General features: G+C 39.4%; 1 protein-coding gene across 1 annotated transcript; it reads right to left on the bottom strand.

Moving 5' to 3' along the window:
• Nucleotides 1–79: 79 nt before the first annotated feature.
• stx17 (syntaxin 17) lies at nt 80–14,720 on the bottom strand. Its single transcript, XM_008432626.2, has 7 exons — nt 14,530–14,720; nt 11,502–11,708; nt 11,346–11,411; nt 8,047–8,388; nt 6,562–6,612; nt 4,086–4,172; nt 80–1,879 (listed from the first exon to the last, which is right to left on the bottom strand). The coding sequence occupies exons 2-7, from the start codon at nt 11,622–11,624 to the stop codon at nt 1,634–1,636; spliced, it is 915 nt and encodes a 304-aa protein (XP_008430848.2). The 5' UTR covers nt 11,625–11,708; nt 14,530–14,720; the 3' UTR covers nt 80–1,633.
• Nucleotides 14,721–17,324: the final 2,604 nt, after the last annotated feature.

Raw genomic sequence — 17,324 nt, forward strand, 5'->3', positions numbered from 1 at the left:
TATTTTGCTAGATCAGCTAAAATACATCCAACAAAAATAATGGCAACTTCATCCGTTATTTCTGTCAATGAACAACATCTTTGCTAAAAAGAAATATTTTATTTGGCAACAGTAGTATCTCTATACAACAACTTCACACACTCCGGTCTGAAGTGGTCTGGACTTTGGCACCGTTAGTGATACGTTGCTGCATAAATATGAGAATTATTACTTAAATTTATCATTAGCTGTTCACGAAAACACAGAAGAATAGACGACGTAGAAACCCTGCAGATGAAAAAAAGGAAGAGACGAGGCTTTCATTTGCCTTTAACAGTGATGCATTGGCACAAAATGTTTCGACCTCAGATGATTCTCTCACAAAAGGCCACATTTTCACATTTTGATTAAGAAAAACGAACTGGAACAAGTATAAGCTGTAGTGCTTGCAGTAAATATTGCCAAAGAAACCATTCACACCTGAAGATTTTTACAGTCTCACCATCTGAGCTGCTCTTGGAAAGATTAGAAACGTTTTAATTTTATTGTTAATTTCCCCCTAATTCATAAAGGGTCAAAATTATACATACCTCCACCAACATTTTGTCAAATGCACTTTGACCACAGAGAACTATGAACAAGGTTTTGGGGTAATTTGAGCAGAAAATTGGATAATTCTTCTTGGCTGAACCTGTAGAGGTCGCTCAAATAATTTAGTTTCTTGTCAGTGATGTGATTTTAAAGCGTAGTTCAGATATTGCAAACAATATTAAGGTCAGCTTTGGGGAAGAGTGTCCTAGTGGGTTAAAGTTTTATCCATTCCAACATCAGGGTTTGGTATAATTTCCAAGCAAACAAGAAGCTTGAAGATGTGACAAAAACCTCGAGGATGACGTATCCTTGCAGTTCAGGGGTGTCCAAACTTACTAAAATCAAGCAAATAAAGTCGTTCATTTCTTGTTTGTTTTGTTTTGTTTGGTAGAAAATTTATCATAGATCAAAAACAGAAAGGATTTTGTGCCTTTGCTGTCTTAAAAGAAAGGCATCTAGTTTTTAGATAATTTTGGCTCGAATAAACAAATTTACTCTCGATTATAAGAAAAGGATTTGGATCTCTTTCTGTCAAAACGCACGCTATACTTAGCCAAGTTTAATAAATTAGATAAAAGCAGCTGATTTGGCTGCAGCGAAGTCGACCTTTCAGTAAAAGGTCGTCTACTACTACCACACTTTAATACTTTGTGTTGTACGTAACATCTCCCATTGTAAGAAAATGATGTCGTCTAAATGGGGTCATCTTGGACACTCCTGCTGTGGTTGAGAAAAGACTTTAAAATTTTAGTGGAGGTGTAAGCATATATTTGAGCCTGTATGTGTGCATGTATGGGGAAAAGTTTGAATTTGTGCTCCTTTTCATGCTTTCAGGAAGTCATCGCATTTGATTTCTTTTGTACTTCAACCCAACCGGGATAAACGTGAACCATTAAGACGATTAAAGTGTCGGAGTCGTCCTGATGCAGAACCTCCTGAGCAGGTCTGCAGGTCGTAATTAAGGCAGTTTTTAAACACCCGTTCAACAAAGTGCACACATTGTCTAGCGCTCAGTCTCCTCAGAATCCACAGGTCCAGGTCAGTCAGTCCACACAGAAGAGCTTCACTTGTCCTTATTTTTCTCCGGTTCTTCTGCCGCCGGCGCCGTCAGTCGACTCATCTGCTGGTCCACTTGAGCTCGGCGGTGTTTTCGGACCAGGCTGCCGCCCGCGAAGCCCAGGGCGCCCCCTCCCACGGCAGCAGCCACCCCGGCAGCTTTGAACCCGGCCAGCAGGCCAAGAGGGCCTCCCAACACGCCGCCCAGCAGCGCCCCGGCGACAGGCAGCACCGCCAGCTTGTAGCCCGCCGCCTGGAGAGACATGAAGAAGAGATACGCTCCGGTTTAATTTACCTTTGGAGGCGCCGGGACTTTGTGGCTTAAAGGCAGCCTGCGACAGGGCGAGCATGCGTCTGCCCTTTCATGATCACCTCATCAATCCGCGCGCAAAGTTGAAGCCGAAGTAAAAAAATAAAAATACAAACAAGCCTGCATGTGCAAATGTAAACGGACGCATCAAAGCCTTTTTATTATCTTCATTTAGGAGAAATCAGAGAGATGTCTGGACACGTGTTATTACAGTGGTTATCATCAGAGTGGAAGGTGCTTTTTGCTGATGGCAATTAATGATTGATTCTCTGACCATCCTCCCACACACATACACACACACACACACGGACACTCACTTGATTAACACTCAACATTAAATTAATCTAGTTCAAAAGCCAGCATTGCTTGTCCACATCCCTGTGGCAGTCGAGGAAATTTTAATTTCATCTGAGCTAAGTTAAAAGGACTCTGGCTATAGAAGTTGTGGAGGAAGGAGGAAATGAGCGGGTTGTAGATATATATATATATATCTGTGTGTGTGTGTGTGTGTGTGTGATACGTGTTTGACCCGATTACAGATTACAAGCTTTCAAACACGTTAAAACATCTGACACCCTTCTCATCTGTTTCATCTGCTCACCCACCAACCCGTCTCAGAGCAGGTGGGAGTTTGTTTGTCCTCTCATTCTGTTAAATTTCTTTTTAAACAACCAAATTAAGCGTAATGCTTTATTTTATTACATCCAGCCATAAGTTACATTTAAAATGTTCCCAGCTGTTATTAAAAACCCACCACAGACACATTTTTGGGGTTTTTTCTCAGAAGTTCAGTGTACTATTGGCGGGTGTATAAAAAGAACCAAACCGCTACTGAAACAACACTGTTAACTTGACCTGCTGGATGTTTAAGACTCGAGTTTCTTTTTTTTTTTTTTTTTTCTCTAAATGTGGACTACATTCAAGCAGTGGCTCAAATCTCATCAACTCATTACCCATACAAAGCCAAAACAAAAAATGCCAAAACCTAAATTTAATGAAACAACCCTCAGCTATTGGCACCCCGGCTAAAAAAAAAAAAAAGAGTAAAAAAAGAAAAAAAACAACTTGAAACTTTTATTACAGCAGCATAATCTCACACTGGAAAAGTTTAACAAAAACCGGGAAATAATGTTGTTGTTTTTTTTTCCCCAGAAGCACTTGTGCTCACATTTGTAGAAACCCTAAAATCCCCATAAAATAAATACAACTAAACAGTTTTTTTTATTATTATGTTTAGGAATTTGTAGTCATCAGTAGTCTTTATTTATTGCTAGTCTGACAGGGAAAAGGCAAAGAGAGACGAGCATGTTTTAAAGGGCCGGGTCGGGAATCGAACTGGCGACTTTACTTTGAGTTAACGCTCATGTAGATGAGAGGCGACACAGATTCCTGTTCTCCTAGCCACTCTGCAAAACGGGAAAGCTAAGAGAACATTTTTCTATATGAGATTATGTTACAATAATAGAAGATTCATTTAATCTCAAGTTTCCTGCACATCTTTAATGGGGAAGCTATGCTGTGCCACATTTATTTTGTTAATTTCAGAGAGCATTACACTAATAACTTCTCATATTTGTAACTTTAATGTATGTAACAAAAAAATGGTCGTTAAACAAATCCCTCAGATGACGAGCGACTCAAAACTTTAAAAGAAAGTTTTACTTGAGAGGAAATACAGGAATGTTCTTCTGTTTTTATATCTTTGATTTAAAATAAATACTTCAACAGGGACAAAATAAAAAAAAAAAATTGATACATTCTGGATAATAAAGAGAAAAATCTCAATATTTGACGTGTGTAATACATATAAGGGTCAGTGACTTGTCCCCTGATTTATATTGCAGGTTAATGTAGCTGAACTGGGAAATGACAACATATTTATTTAAATCTAACACACACACACACACACCCCCACGCACACACACCAACATGTGGGTGTGTCATCCTTGCTCACCTTATCCAACGTCTTCTCCCTCTCCTCTCTCTCTATTTCCTTAATTGCAGCTTTCCTCCATATTGGAAGGGATCGATGGGGACAAACGCAGTGGAATGGCTGGGAGGCAAAGTGCCATCGATCTCCCAAACACCACACACACACTCACACAGGGGGATCATCGGAACATAAACACACAGATACATAAACACACACCTTCCCCAGGCTCCTGGTCCCCTCCTCCACGTTGGCCGCGGCTGTGTTGACGTTGTCCTCTATGCTGTCAATCTTCTCCTGCTGGGTCTGGAGCACGGAGAAGCACGTTAGCACACACTCATATTCCAAGGTGCACTGACACACACACACACACACACACACACACACACACACACACACACACACACACACACACACACACACACACACACACACACACACACACACACACACACACACACACACACACACACACACACACACACATGCAGGTGCAGCGGCCACCTGTTGTGTTCAAAGATTTATTTTCTGACTGACCAAACTCTGCTCTCCTGCACGGTGGAGGCACGTGTGCGCGGCGTTGGTATATTCGTCTGGGATTCGGTCACACTGTGTGTGCCATTGTGTGGACCTCATGAAATATTCAGAGTGGCAGCTGCCTCTCGCTCCATGTGAGGACTGGACGGACGCAGGGGCCAAACAACAAGCAGAACACAGAGCTCTACCCTTCGCTTCCTCTTCCTCCTCAGAAACAACCCGCGCCGCCTTCGCCTGCTCCTCTAACACGACAAAAAGGAACTTCCTGTTGTTTTCTGATGATATTTTGCTCATTCCTGCAGAGGTCTGCAATATTCACCAGCCTCCGAGTTACTTTGTCGTCGCTCTCTCATCTTACAGGCTGTTGTTGTTTTTGTCTTCAAATCTGAGACTTTAGAGCCTGGCAGAAGAACTCTGGCATAAACTTGTTTAATTACAACTAGTTTGATTTCTTCTAAAAGAAATGACGAGTTCCTAAAAAAAAAAAAAGGCTTCACAGAGCAGTCTTGTGATCTTTTTGATCATATAAAATAAGACAGAATGTACATACACAACTTAGATTGCACATAACAGAACAACTAAGTGGTTCAAAAACAGATTTATATTTTTGCAAAATAGTTTGATATAAAAAACTTCGCCTGAGACACGAGTCAAAAATATTTGTGAATGTAAAATTAAAGAAATGCAAATTTTAAGTCCCATGAAAAGAATTGTTGAATTTAAATATTTCTGAAAATAATTTAATATTAATCCAAAGATAAACATTTGGACAAAAAAAATAGACTTTTCTACTTCAGTCTGTAGATTTAATAAACTGTAAACTTTATTAAACTGGCGTAGGAAAGTTTAAAACTAAATAACAGAGAAACACTGGGATAATCGTTTGTTTAAATAGTCAACATTTAAAACTGACAATTTGTAAAAAAAAATAAATAAATAAATAAAATAAAAAAGCATTGCAAAACAGCCAAGTATTTTAGAAATTAAGATAGTACAATTTAGGCTGTACAAAAGAGGGGGCAAAAGAAGCGTTGGGGAAATTTTTCAAATTAATCTAAAACACATTTTAATATTTTTCAGAATTGACATATATATATTGGTTTAATAACTACAAAAAATATATACATTAAGTTTAAGTTTGTAAGAAATCTGAGATGTTTGGAGCTAAATAACACTGGAACTCTTACACACTTTTTTAATAGTTTTATGTTTTTCACAAATTAAAATTCGACTTTTATACATAAATCCAAGATAATTCCAAAGATATTTAAGGTTAATGTCAGATTAGAAAAAATCAAATGATTCCTCTTTTAATACCAAAACCAGGAAACTATTTAACTTCACAAATGATGTAAAAAAAAACAAACAAAAAACCCCCAAAACTAAACAGTCGTAAAATGACACAATGGTAAGGAAATTAGACGAACTATAGCTGGGCTGATTTTATTTGGCTCTTTAAACGCGTTTGTTAGCTAAATAGATCATTCAACGCTTAGAGATCGGTGGAAAGTTCTAAAGAGAAGGCAGACGAGTAAAGAAACTCAGCCGCTAACGTGACAAAAACAAAGGAACAACCACACACTCACTCACTCACTCAGTGTTTCCACTGAGGCTCAGGCTGCTGGAATATTACTCCCCAAACTGCATTTCTCACCCTAGAGACGCCACAACATGTCTATGCTCTTTTACCCCCCCTGTATTTTTTTTTTCTTACACCGCTTCATCTTCGCGCTCTCTCTTCCTCTCTCCTTTGTTAATCTCTCCTTCTCTCAGCCTCCCTGCTCCTCTCACTCTTTCCCCGAGGAAAGAGATAATCTGAACCGTCTGTTCTCCACCTGCTCTGTTGCATCCCTCGTTTCCCTCCTCTCCCCATATGACAACCTGCCATCCTCCCGCCAAACTCCCTCTCTCCCTCCCTCCCTTTCTCCCTCTCTTCCTCCCGTCAACTCCTCGGCCTCTCCCCGGCGTAGGGCCTCTGGGGCCCCGGCCGTTCCCTCCTGAGCTGATCTCTGAGGACGCCGCTCAAACGCGCAGAGCGCTTCCTGGAAACGGTGCGGCTGAGCGGCCTCCGTCGCTCTTGAGTTTGCTGCGTGCAGACGGAGCAGCGCAGTCGATGCGGAAACGTGAGCGTAGGAACCCGCCGGGTGTTTTTACTCACATGGACAAGCAGGGAGAACTCCGTCACCAAGCCGCTCAGCTCCTTTAGGTCCTGAGGGGGACAAGGGTTCAGGTTTTCTTTTATTTCACTTAATCACTTATCAGACAAATCTACTGCAATATCGAATGAAAATAAACTAAACATCTCACTGCAATACCCTCCATTTTTCCTACTTTAAAGAATCAGTTTCCCTCTTCCCTCATTTCTCCTTTTTACAGTTATACCTCATTACACCGTGCTGCTAAAAAGAAATCACCCATATTTGCTTTTAAGTTTTTCAGACCATCACACTCATTTTAATGTCAGATAAAAATACAACATGCAGTCTGAGTATGATGCACTGCAGAAACACAAAATCTAAAAAAGTATTTTGGATTTCTACTGCAAATGTTATGTTTGTACTCTTGAAATAAGACAAAACCAACTTAAAGTTAAACTTTTTTAGGAAGATGTAGGAAAAGTAAAAGTATTAGTTCCACTGGCAGATTATTTCACTTATTACAACACATTTTCCCAAGTTAGAAGTGAAAATAATCTGCCAGTGGAACTTGAACTTTTCTTAAAATCAACATTAGAAATTACTGATTTAAAACAAGCTCCTAAACTCTTAAAAATTACTTTACAGTTAGTTAAAAAGTGATTAACCTTTTGTCAAACAATGACTTAACTATGGTCAAACACATTTGCAGAAATATTTGGTGAGTTAACAGAGCACTTCAGATAAAGAACATCACGACCAGTGAAACATGGTGTTGGCAGTGTGATGATCTGGGCCTCTCTGCCAGTTTGATCCTTGAATTTTGCTCTCCAGAAGAAAACCCTGTGAGCAAATCCAGCCGTTATTTCTCGTCCTTGACCTCTACAGCAGGATGATCTGAAGGAAGTTCACCTCTGAACGGCTCAAAGTGATACTCAAAGTGATCTAAAACAGACTCGAAATCTCTACAATGTGGCTGAATTAAAACAATTCAGCAAAAAAAAAAAAAAAGGGGGGGGGCCAAAATTCCTCCACCGTGATGTAAAACACTCATTTTCAGTTATTGCAAACGCTTCACTGCAGATGTTACCACAAAGTGTGGCACAACCTGTTCTTAGGCTATGGAGGTAATTGTTCTGGGTTCTTTTGTGACCTCCTGGGTTGATGAGCAACAGTTTAGCGTTGTTAGCCTGGACACCCCAGGAAAGGCTCATCTTGATACCATGTTTTCTCCATAAATGCATAATGGCCCTCAATTCCTTAGGAATGGCTTCATATCCCTTTTCCGACTGACAGATCTAAAGTCATTTGTTCTTCAAAGACGAGCTAAAAAAACAAAAAAAAAACAAAAACAAAAAACAACAAAGGAAAAAAAAACTAACTAAAACTAAAGACGTCTGCTAGGTGGTAAATACTTTCCCACATAAAAGTTTACAAACACTTGTTTGTCCTGTGCTGAATATAGATACTTTTTTTTGTCATGAAACTGATCTCTTTAACGAACGCACCTCTTCCAGATTATCCCAGGACTCGGATGCGTTCTGATCGGCCGGGATTTCTGGAAGCCGAAGCTGAATCTGCAGATCCGACAGCGGCTCCTCGTCCTCCTCCTCCAGATCGTGGCAGCTGCTGGACCGACTGACGGAGGGCCGAGCGTCCGGTGGCGCCGCGGGGACCGGCGGCGCCATGGGGACCGGCGGGGGCGGGTTGGAGTGCAGAAGCAGGAAGTCCTGTGCTGCGGCTGACGCTCTCTCCCTGACCGGCTTTACGAGCTCCTCCAGAGCTTCGGCGTCTTCAGATCGGACCCGGCCGCACAGCTGCTCCATCTCTCTCATGTTGGCTCTCAGTTGCTGCAGAACCGCACATGACTCACAGGTTACTCAGAGTGAAACTGTGAAACACTGTGGTGCTTAGGAAACTAAAATAAAGTTAAAATGAATTAAGTGCTTGAAACGTGCGAAAAATATGAAACAAGACAAGCACAACTTTTGAATGTTAAGGGCTATCAGGCTAACTTTCTTTTAATAGAGCTAAAGCAGTCATACCGTGTCCTTTCAAAATAAGCCTAAAAGTAGCTTTGTTATGTATTTTCCAGACACATAGTGTTATTTTACAGCATAATCAAGTAACTATGTTACTTTCAGTTGTTATGAAAATGCTGTATATATCAAACATGGCTTGACTTCACAATTTAACACTTTGAAATTGGGCCTCTGTGTCTTTAAGAGAGAAGCTCCTACTCTCCGAAATCACAACAACGCTTCTCCATGATGCCGTTTACAGCCGTCCTTAGATGCTTTGCACTGAGAAGTAGCTGGTATGAGTAGCTCAGCAGAGGCGCAGTTCCACCAGGTGTTTTCTAATTGCTGCCGCTAGTCTGGAGGAGCTGAGTGGCAGAAGCTTTGCTGGAGACTCCGAGGAGGAGCTTTGATTGAGCGAGCGTTTAGGCACGCTGAAGATTTGTCAGACATGCATGGAAGAATCAAAGGAACACCCCAGGCATGTTTGCGGTGAGGGAATAACATTATAACAAGATGAAAAGGAAAAAAAAAACAATGATTTTACGTGATACCGCCCGTTTCATCAAAACGAGATCTCACATTTTTCATCTGAAATTTAAAAAATGGATGAAAAATTTAAACCTTGTGAGCTTTTGCTCACCGTTTACAATGCTTGTTCAATGTTCGGTGTGTGTGTGTGTTTATACGTGTCTGTGTGGGGGTGTTTGCTTGTGAAAGAGGAGCTTAGTAAGGTTTAGATACGAGGCAGGGGAACACGGGAAATGCCCCGAGGGTGACAGGAGGATTACATCGCAGCCTTCAGCCCTGCAGGCCGAGGAACGACCCGGCCTAGTCGGGTCAACGTCCTGCCGATAACGCATTCCTTTAATTACAGAGCATGAATAAACATACGCCCACACCCATGTCTCCACATGCACGAAGCCGAAAAGACAAACTGATTAACATGGAGTCAGACGGGTCGGGCACCTGTCAGTCCGCAAGTGAACCGGGTTGGTAATGTGAGCACAGAACCTGACCTAACACGTGAAAGACGAGACATTTCATGGATTCTGATTTAAAGACTGCCAATCAGTCCACCTACCTACCAACATCCCAAAAAAAAAAAAAAAAAAAAAAACACACCCCAAAACAGACACTGACTTCTAAAGCCGCAGCACCTAAAACCGACTCTGACTTAATGACATGAAGACACAGGAAAGCACTCCGTGAGCACTCCCAGAGGGGTGAGAGGAGTAATGGTGAAAGGATAGGTGTGTGTCTGTTTGGAGTTATTTCTCCTTCAGAGACACAGAGGCTTCCAGGCAACAGCATCACCCCCTCGGGGGTCTTCACACCAGCCAGGTGAACAACAACGCCAAGAACTACTTACCACACGCAGGAATTAAGGTTCTGGTGGAAATTCACTTTATTTCTTATCTAGATTTTTAGGTTGTTTTTTTTACATGTGTGGAGTGTAAATATATTTACACTAAACACCAACCCATCCATACAACCATCATAAACCCAAAAACAATTCATTCATAATTTTTTTTTATTATACTTAAGGGGGCAGTATTATGAGTTTTCCAAGTACATAGTGCCATTTTATAGCACAATCAAGTAGCTATGTTATAAATATATAAAAATGCTCTAAATATCAAACATGGCTTAAAAGAAATTAGCCTTCCTAATTTACGCCTCGAAATTGGGCCTCTGTCTCTTTAAGAACTCCTGCTCTTTCTGAGACTCCACCTTCAGGAAGTCAAAACAACATGGCTCCTCTACTAACCTTTTAACAATGTTTTTACCAGCATTGCATTGAGAAGTAGCTCATTTAATGAGCTCAGCAGATGTGCAGTTCCACCAGGTGTTTGCTAATTGCTGCTGGCTAGTCTGAAGGAGTGGGAAAGTCATGCTGCTCTGTGAGGTGGAAGTTCAGTAGCTTGGAAACTGCTCTAAGGAAGCACTAGCTCTAACCAGGTGTTTTGCCACAGGAGATTAAAGGATTTCTCAAACATGCATGAAAGAATCAAGGCAACACTCCAGGTTTGTTTTTCAGGAAGGGATGACAGTATAACATGATGTAAAGCTTAAAAAAGTCGATTTTACATGATACTATCCCTTTAAAATTAGTTAAAAATCCTAGAGAACTGTGGAAATTTGATTATGAATCAGAAAACAAACTTTTCTGTGACTTGACTTCAGAAGGGAAATTTATGTCTTTTATTGGAGAACTGCCTAGAGATCAAAGTTCAGTTTTGAGTTTCAGTCTCTAGATGAATAGAGCCAGACCCTTGAAGACCTGCAGCTGTAAATGCAGTGACGTTTCTACAAAGTACACCTTTGTCTTTTTTTTTTTTGTCTATCATATGAGGTGCTGTAGTTTGTGGTTGCACTATGACAGAGTTAAAGGCACTGTGACTGACTGTTTACTTTGAACTCTATTTTGCAGCGATAGTTTACAGACATCAAACTGGCTCTACAGCAGAAAACTAACAATTATTTCCTTCATTTAGATGCTGTCTGTACTTAAATGGATAAACCCACCAATAGTTGCCCTAAATCTGCTCTTTGACCTTTAAATTGGAAAAAGTGATTGCAACAAATGTAGAAAATGTCAAGATCCAAGTTTAGGAGGTCACAAGCTTCAAGTGGTTTATTAAACAAATGCACTCTGATGCAGAGACATATGGGCTAAGGGACTCTAATTGGCAGTCGGTTAAATTATATTCTAAATAAAACCTGTTATTCATTAAACACACATGCCTTAGATGCCTTCACTGTTCATTTGAAAAGTTCTAACACACCTGAACAGTTCTGCTGGCATTTATTTGCTCCTGATGGAGGCGCTCCCACTGCTGGTTCCGTTGATACTGCGAATACAAAAAGATAAAACATGCACTTATTCCCACTGAGGCAGCATCCGGGTGTGATCAAGTGTCCAGGCAGACGCGAGTCCTCACCTTCAGTATGTTACTGTGGTGTTTCTGCAGCCTCTCCAGGTCCGTGGGCAGAGCTACTTTAATGAACTTGTTGATGGTCCCCTCCAGGCGCCTCAGGGTCAGCTTGTTGCCTTCCTCTGCCATGTGTCCCGCTGACTGTCCACAGCCGACACCTCTGTGCAACTTCCACGCCTCACCTGCTCGGCCGAATCTCACTGTGCCCACACACTGCAAACACCAGCGGAGCTCGGTTTTTATTAAACACACACACAGTTCAAGTGAATTAACTTCACGACATTAGTTCATGACACTGAATCCTTCACAACTAATTTGAAGTATAAAACAGAAACATTCATCTGTGGCAGATGACTGTGTGTGTGTGTATAGAGAACAGAGTTTACCTCTGGAAGAAAGAAAAGAAGGAAGGACACAAGATATTATTTTTTATTCCTTCATGTGAGATTGAAGAAAGAAATTAAACCTTTAAATTGCAGTAAATTTCAAAGGTTGTTATTTTTTGTCATTTATAAAAATACATTGAATCTTTGCTCCTTCTCAGTTCAGAGGCTAATAAATCTTTAAGCTAAGATTTCTTAGCTTAAAGTCAGGCTTTATAGCCCATTTGATCAACCCCAACCACCTTTAGGCATCAATAGACGTCTTTATGTGCTGCAAGGATTCAGGAAGCTCTGCACTGGTGGCAGCATGTGTCTTGAAATGCCCTCCTCAGTGAGAAACAGTCATTGAATACCCTGAAGATTTCTTAATGGCTACTCAGACTCAAGCAGTTTCCTCACATGCAAAGTCATTACAGTGCAATAAAGTTTGCTCTGTTTTCTGTAGGTGACCAAGAACACAACCAGTAAACGATTTGAAGGACATTCAATCCTCTTCTGTGACAGTTTGCCTCTATATTTGATTAATAGAGTGATTTCTGCTGGACTTGTCAAAGCTTTACCTGTTTACTTTATGACTTTAATAAAATTAAGTTAACCGATCACTTGAAGTGCTTCCATAAAAACAAAACAAATAACACAAAACTGTCATGGTGTCATGACAGTTTTGTGGTGGGGGAATAAGGTGTCATGGTGTCACTCTTGACTGTTGCGCTGCTATTTTGTCTTCAAGAAGCCTGCCAGAGATTTCTTAGCTTAATGTTTGCTTTAAACCAATGCAAATCAGATTTATTGGTGGTCATCTAACAGTATTTTCTTATATGGATGTCTTATTCTTCAGCATGTCAGAAAGAGGATGCTCTTCTTGAATGTGGTTGCTACAAATATGAACTGGTTTCTGGTGCTTTTAAGCTGCATTTTGCGAGGATGCTTCTGTCATTTTATGCTGAAGTTTTATTTATGTTCTCATGGCATCGGCAGAAAAAGGTTATTATCATGGCTTGTAAACCTCAAATAAAAACATAACTGTATTCTGGCATTTACACAAAAATTAAAACCAAACATATGTAGCATAATCTATTTCCTAACAATTTACAGCTTTCTAATTAGCAGAATATTAAAGTGTTTTGCTGTTTTGGGCTTTGTAGAGTAACACCAGTATAACAGACTAATACTAGCTGGTTGTTCAGTCATGGTGTCTTCTGTTTTCCTTCCACTTAACTTTCCATCATTCTGCTTGGATACAACAGACTAGGCATTAGTTTTTCTGGCTGTCAGCTACTGTCTACTGGACCACTGCCCAGTCAGCAGTCTTCCCCATGACTGCGTAGGCCATGACACAGCATTTCTGCATTACACATTTTTATTGGTCCTACGTAATATTCTAATGTTCCAGGGACTGAACTTTGTGTTTTTATTAGCCATAATCCTTGAAATAAATCACAGTGTGTTCTAATAATTCTGAACATGATTTGAGTTTCACTAAAAATTATATTTTAATCATACTCTAATTTATTCACATGTACATATTTGTTCAGCATCATGAATTTCAAACACACTTTAATGACACTTATGATTAGGCCAAGTGCAAGAGTTGTGATGTATGTCAACATTTTATATGCTTGGTACATTAATATATCATGGATTACTACTACGACTATGTATATTAGTATCCCTACAAATAAAACAATATTGTATAAATACTCTAGTACTGGTTCTATATGTGGTTGTAATCGTAATATGTTGGTTAGCCCACTAACAATAACACCCAGTGATATCAAACATAGTTTTTAAAACACTTTAAATAACCACAACGATAAAAATATAAAAGCTTTGGCATATTTGCAGCTTTTAAAGTGTGCTTTTCGCTTTTTCCTACTTCACAGAAACACCAATCACTTAGAAAGTTTAAGTTAAGGGCTAAGAAAGAGGAAAAGCTATTAAGTGAGAATTGCAACCTTAACTCTTATTATTGGTCTGAAAGTTGATTGGAATAAGAAAATAATAATAATTCATAAATCTATTCCAAGGTTTTCTCTAGCAGAGGTGGCAAACATACAGAAAAACTATTGGATTATTTTGTTTATACCTTTGTTTTGTCTCCAATTATTAACAGCCAAAGTAGGTTCAGGTTTATTTTAAAGCAACAGTTGTTAAACGTGTAAAAAAAAAAGAACATAATTTAAAAGACAATATTCCTTTCGAAAGATCGTTGTGGGAATAATTACTTGGCCTCAAGTATTTCTCAGATTAACCTGAATTTAGCAGCAGTGAGAAAAGAAACCCATTCTGATAGGTTATTTTTAGAGACCTAATTATGCAAACAGCAACAAAAATCCGTAGCAAATCATTTTAAGAGGCGAAACATTACCTGTTATTATTTTTTTCACTTTTTATTTCCTAAAGCTAAATCAGGTCACATTTCATTAGCCTGTTTGTCGCAAAAAGGTTTAAACAGAAAGTGAAATTAAATTATATTCGCTGACAGCTCAGAGTGTAAGTTTAAACTAAAGGGCCATATCAGTTTGAGGCAAGCTCTCTGAAATATTTAACTAGCTTTTTTAAAGAGACAAACAGGCGTTAATTAACCCAAATTATCCTGGAGACAGACAGATTGTAAACATCAAAATTAAAGGACAAAATGCGCCACTTACCTGTGGGAATAAAGATCATTAATGTGACTTATACAACCGAAGCTCGATGTGAGCCTTCATACTGACCAGAAAATTAACTTTCATATACAATTGGATTGATCAAAAAACTATTTCGCCCCAAATCAGCAAGTTGTATGTAAACAATTCTCTTCCCGGTGCGGCACTAAAGAGTTACCGACCTCAAACGGCGCCCACAGCCAGTTAGTTCCTAATCTATTTTCTAGCATTTTTGCTCCTAAAATTAGGTTTTAATTATTTATTTATTTACTTACATATATACTTGTGTGACCGTCGTATTAAATCACATGTAGAGAACTGCAAAAATAGTAATATTTGAGAAATTCTTTTCATTTTGTCACATGACAAACATAAAGCTCCATGTATTTTACCGTGACTTGATGTGACATTACAACGCAAATATCTACATAAATATACAATTGAAGGAAAATGATATGTGAATGTATTCAGTTCCTTTCACTCATATATCTTGAAATAAAATTAAGAGTAGCCAAATGCCATCAGTAGTTCTCTTCGTGTTCACTGATGTTAATATAAAATGTAGCTGTTCTGTGAAGCAAGCAAGCAACACCATAAAGACCAAAGAACATAACAGACAAGGGGTAAAGTTATGGAGAAATTACATCAATGCTCTGTCAACAAATTCTTTCACATGTGCTCTGGAGGAGCTGCAGAAATCCAGACCACATGTGGAAGAATTTGTTGACAGAACAACTATTAGTTGGCTTTTATGAAACAGTGACTTGAAGAAATGTTTATCAAAAGTCATTAGAAGTAATGTTCAAAGTCCTCTCCATGTCAAGAAGAGCATACATCAAACACGTGAACAGGGTATGGATCTCCAGGCATCAATTGTATATCATATAGAGCCAAATTAATGACATTATTACTACATCCAAAAGGTGCAGGACACCACCAACCTTCCAGGACTTGAGTTTAACACCTTTGATTTAATTTTGCTGTGTTAAAATAACCCAGTTAAAGTCCAAACCTAAAATAGCATTGGAAATAAATTTTCATAGAGGTTTCCCAATCCGTCTGCCTGAGCTTGAGCAAAAACATCAGTCTACAGATAAGATAGAGACTTACCCTAAAAGACCTGCAGCTGTACAGCAAAATGTGGCTCTACAAAGACTTGACTCAAGCAAATGAACTCTGTGCACTTCAAATTTTCATTTGCAACCATCCATTATTTTTCTTCCACTTTAAATGTCTGTACATGAAAATCCTATTAAAATACACTTAAATATGTGCTTGCTGACAACCACGTTTCCCCCTCTGCTTTCACGATTTGTTTTGTATCAAAAGAAGGTAAATCCAAATCCCCACGAGCTTCAAGACAAACAGTACCAAATCCACAACAACAAATACGTCCTGCCCCCTCAAATTCAGTACACAGTATTGCACAAACAAGAGGTTAACCATTTCTGATGATTTGCTATTTAAACTTTCACTGTCAGTTTTGATCCGCCCTCTCAGTCTGCAAGTCTGGGAGTCCCCCAGAAAGTGGACAAATCGTACTCACAGACAGACAGACACACGCACACAACAACTGCAGCAGATGGGTATAACACCAGGGGAAATCCCCTGCAGCTGGGGACGGCGTGCTTCACTGCGGCCCCTCGCATGGAGCATCCGCTGAGGGAAGAGTGTGTGTGTGTGGGGGTTGGCCTAAATGTCAAAGGTAAAAGGTGCTGAAGAATGGAAACATGCAATAGACCCACTCACACAGACTGATCTCAGAGTAGAGGAGGGGGAACCCCAGCCCTTCTCTCTGACTGTCTTCAAAACACAACACAAACAAAAATCTCACACTTAATGTCACTTTCCACAAGATCTATGCTGTTTATACACACAGTAGGTTGAGATAGCATGACACAAACTGAAATATCATGTAAATATGACTTTCAGCGGCGAATTATATTGGGTTTGGACTTTTATGTGAGCTTGTTTGTGCTCATAAATATGAACGAAACTGAATTTTTATCACCCTGTCATGTGTCCAACATTTTACATGTATGACCACACAGATCAAGAGTGGAAATTATGTGGTTGCAACATCTCAAGATCTCGAGCCAGACGCCACCCACCCACAGCAAGAAATGTTAGACAGCCGCAAAGAGCTACCCCTTCCTCCTGTACATGAATTATTGTTTTTTAATTTTCTATTCAACAAAACATGAATACAACAATTTATTACTTTTGCTCTATATTATCTGGGAAAATCTGTAACAAATCATTTATTGTTATGTTATGTTCTACCGTCATTTTAAAAGATGAACTGGCCCAACTCTTATCCAATAATGTACGGATGCAGTCATGGTAATAAAAATAGATATCCTTTAAATTTAGTTAATTATTATTATTTTTAGCAAAATTTTGTTTTTGTCGTTTTATTCATGCATGCCTTACTCATGTCTTCATTTTCAGTTTTGACAAATTACGATGATATAATAGTCGTTTGAAATGTTTATCAGGGTAGTTTAGTGGTCTTAATGTCATATTGAACGTGTTCGGATAAATCAACATTGTGCATTATTCCGGGACGTTTAGTTTGTTAAAGCCTGCAATGAGGACTTTTTTTTAAACTTTATTTAAAGTCTTTTCCTGGATTTCCTCACTTTTAATGCCATATGTCTCATCATCAAGAGCTGATCTGTTTCTGCTGATGAAAAACGACCCCACAGCATGATGCTGCTATCTGTATTGTGGCAACATTAGAATACACCACTGCTTTATTGTGGCAGCATGGTGTGTATAGGGGTGGTCGTATATTA

Source organism: Poecilia reticulata, chromosome 16 (genome assembly GCF_904066995.2).
Source record: "Poecilia reticulata chromosome 16, P_reticulata-male-v2, whole genome shotgun sequence".
Taxonomy (NCBI): Eukaryota; Metazoa; Chordata; class Actinopteri; order Cyprinodontiformes; family Poeciliidae; genus Poecilia; species Poecilia reticulata.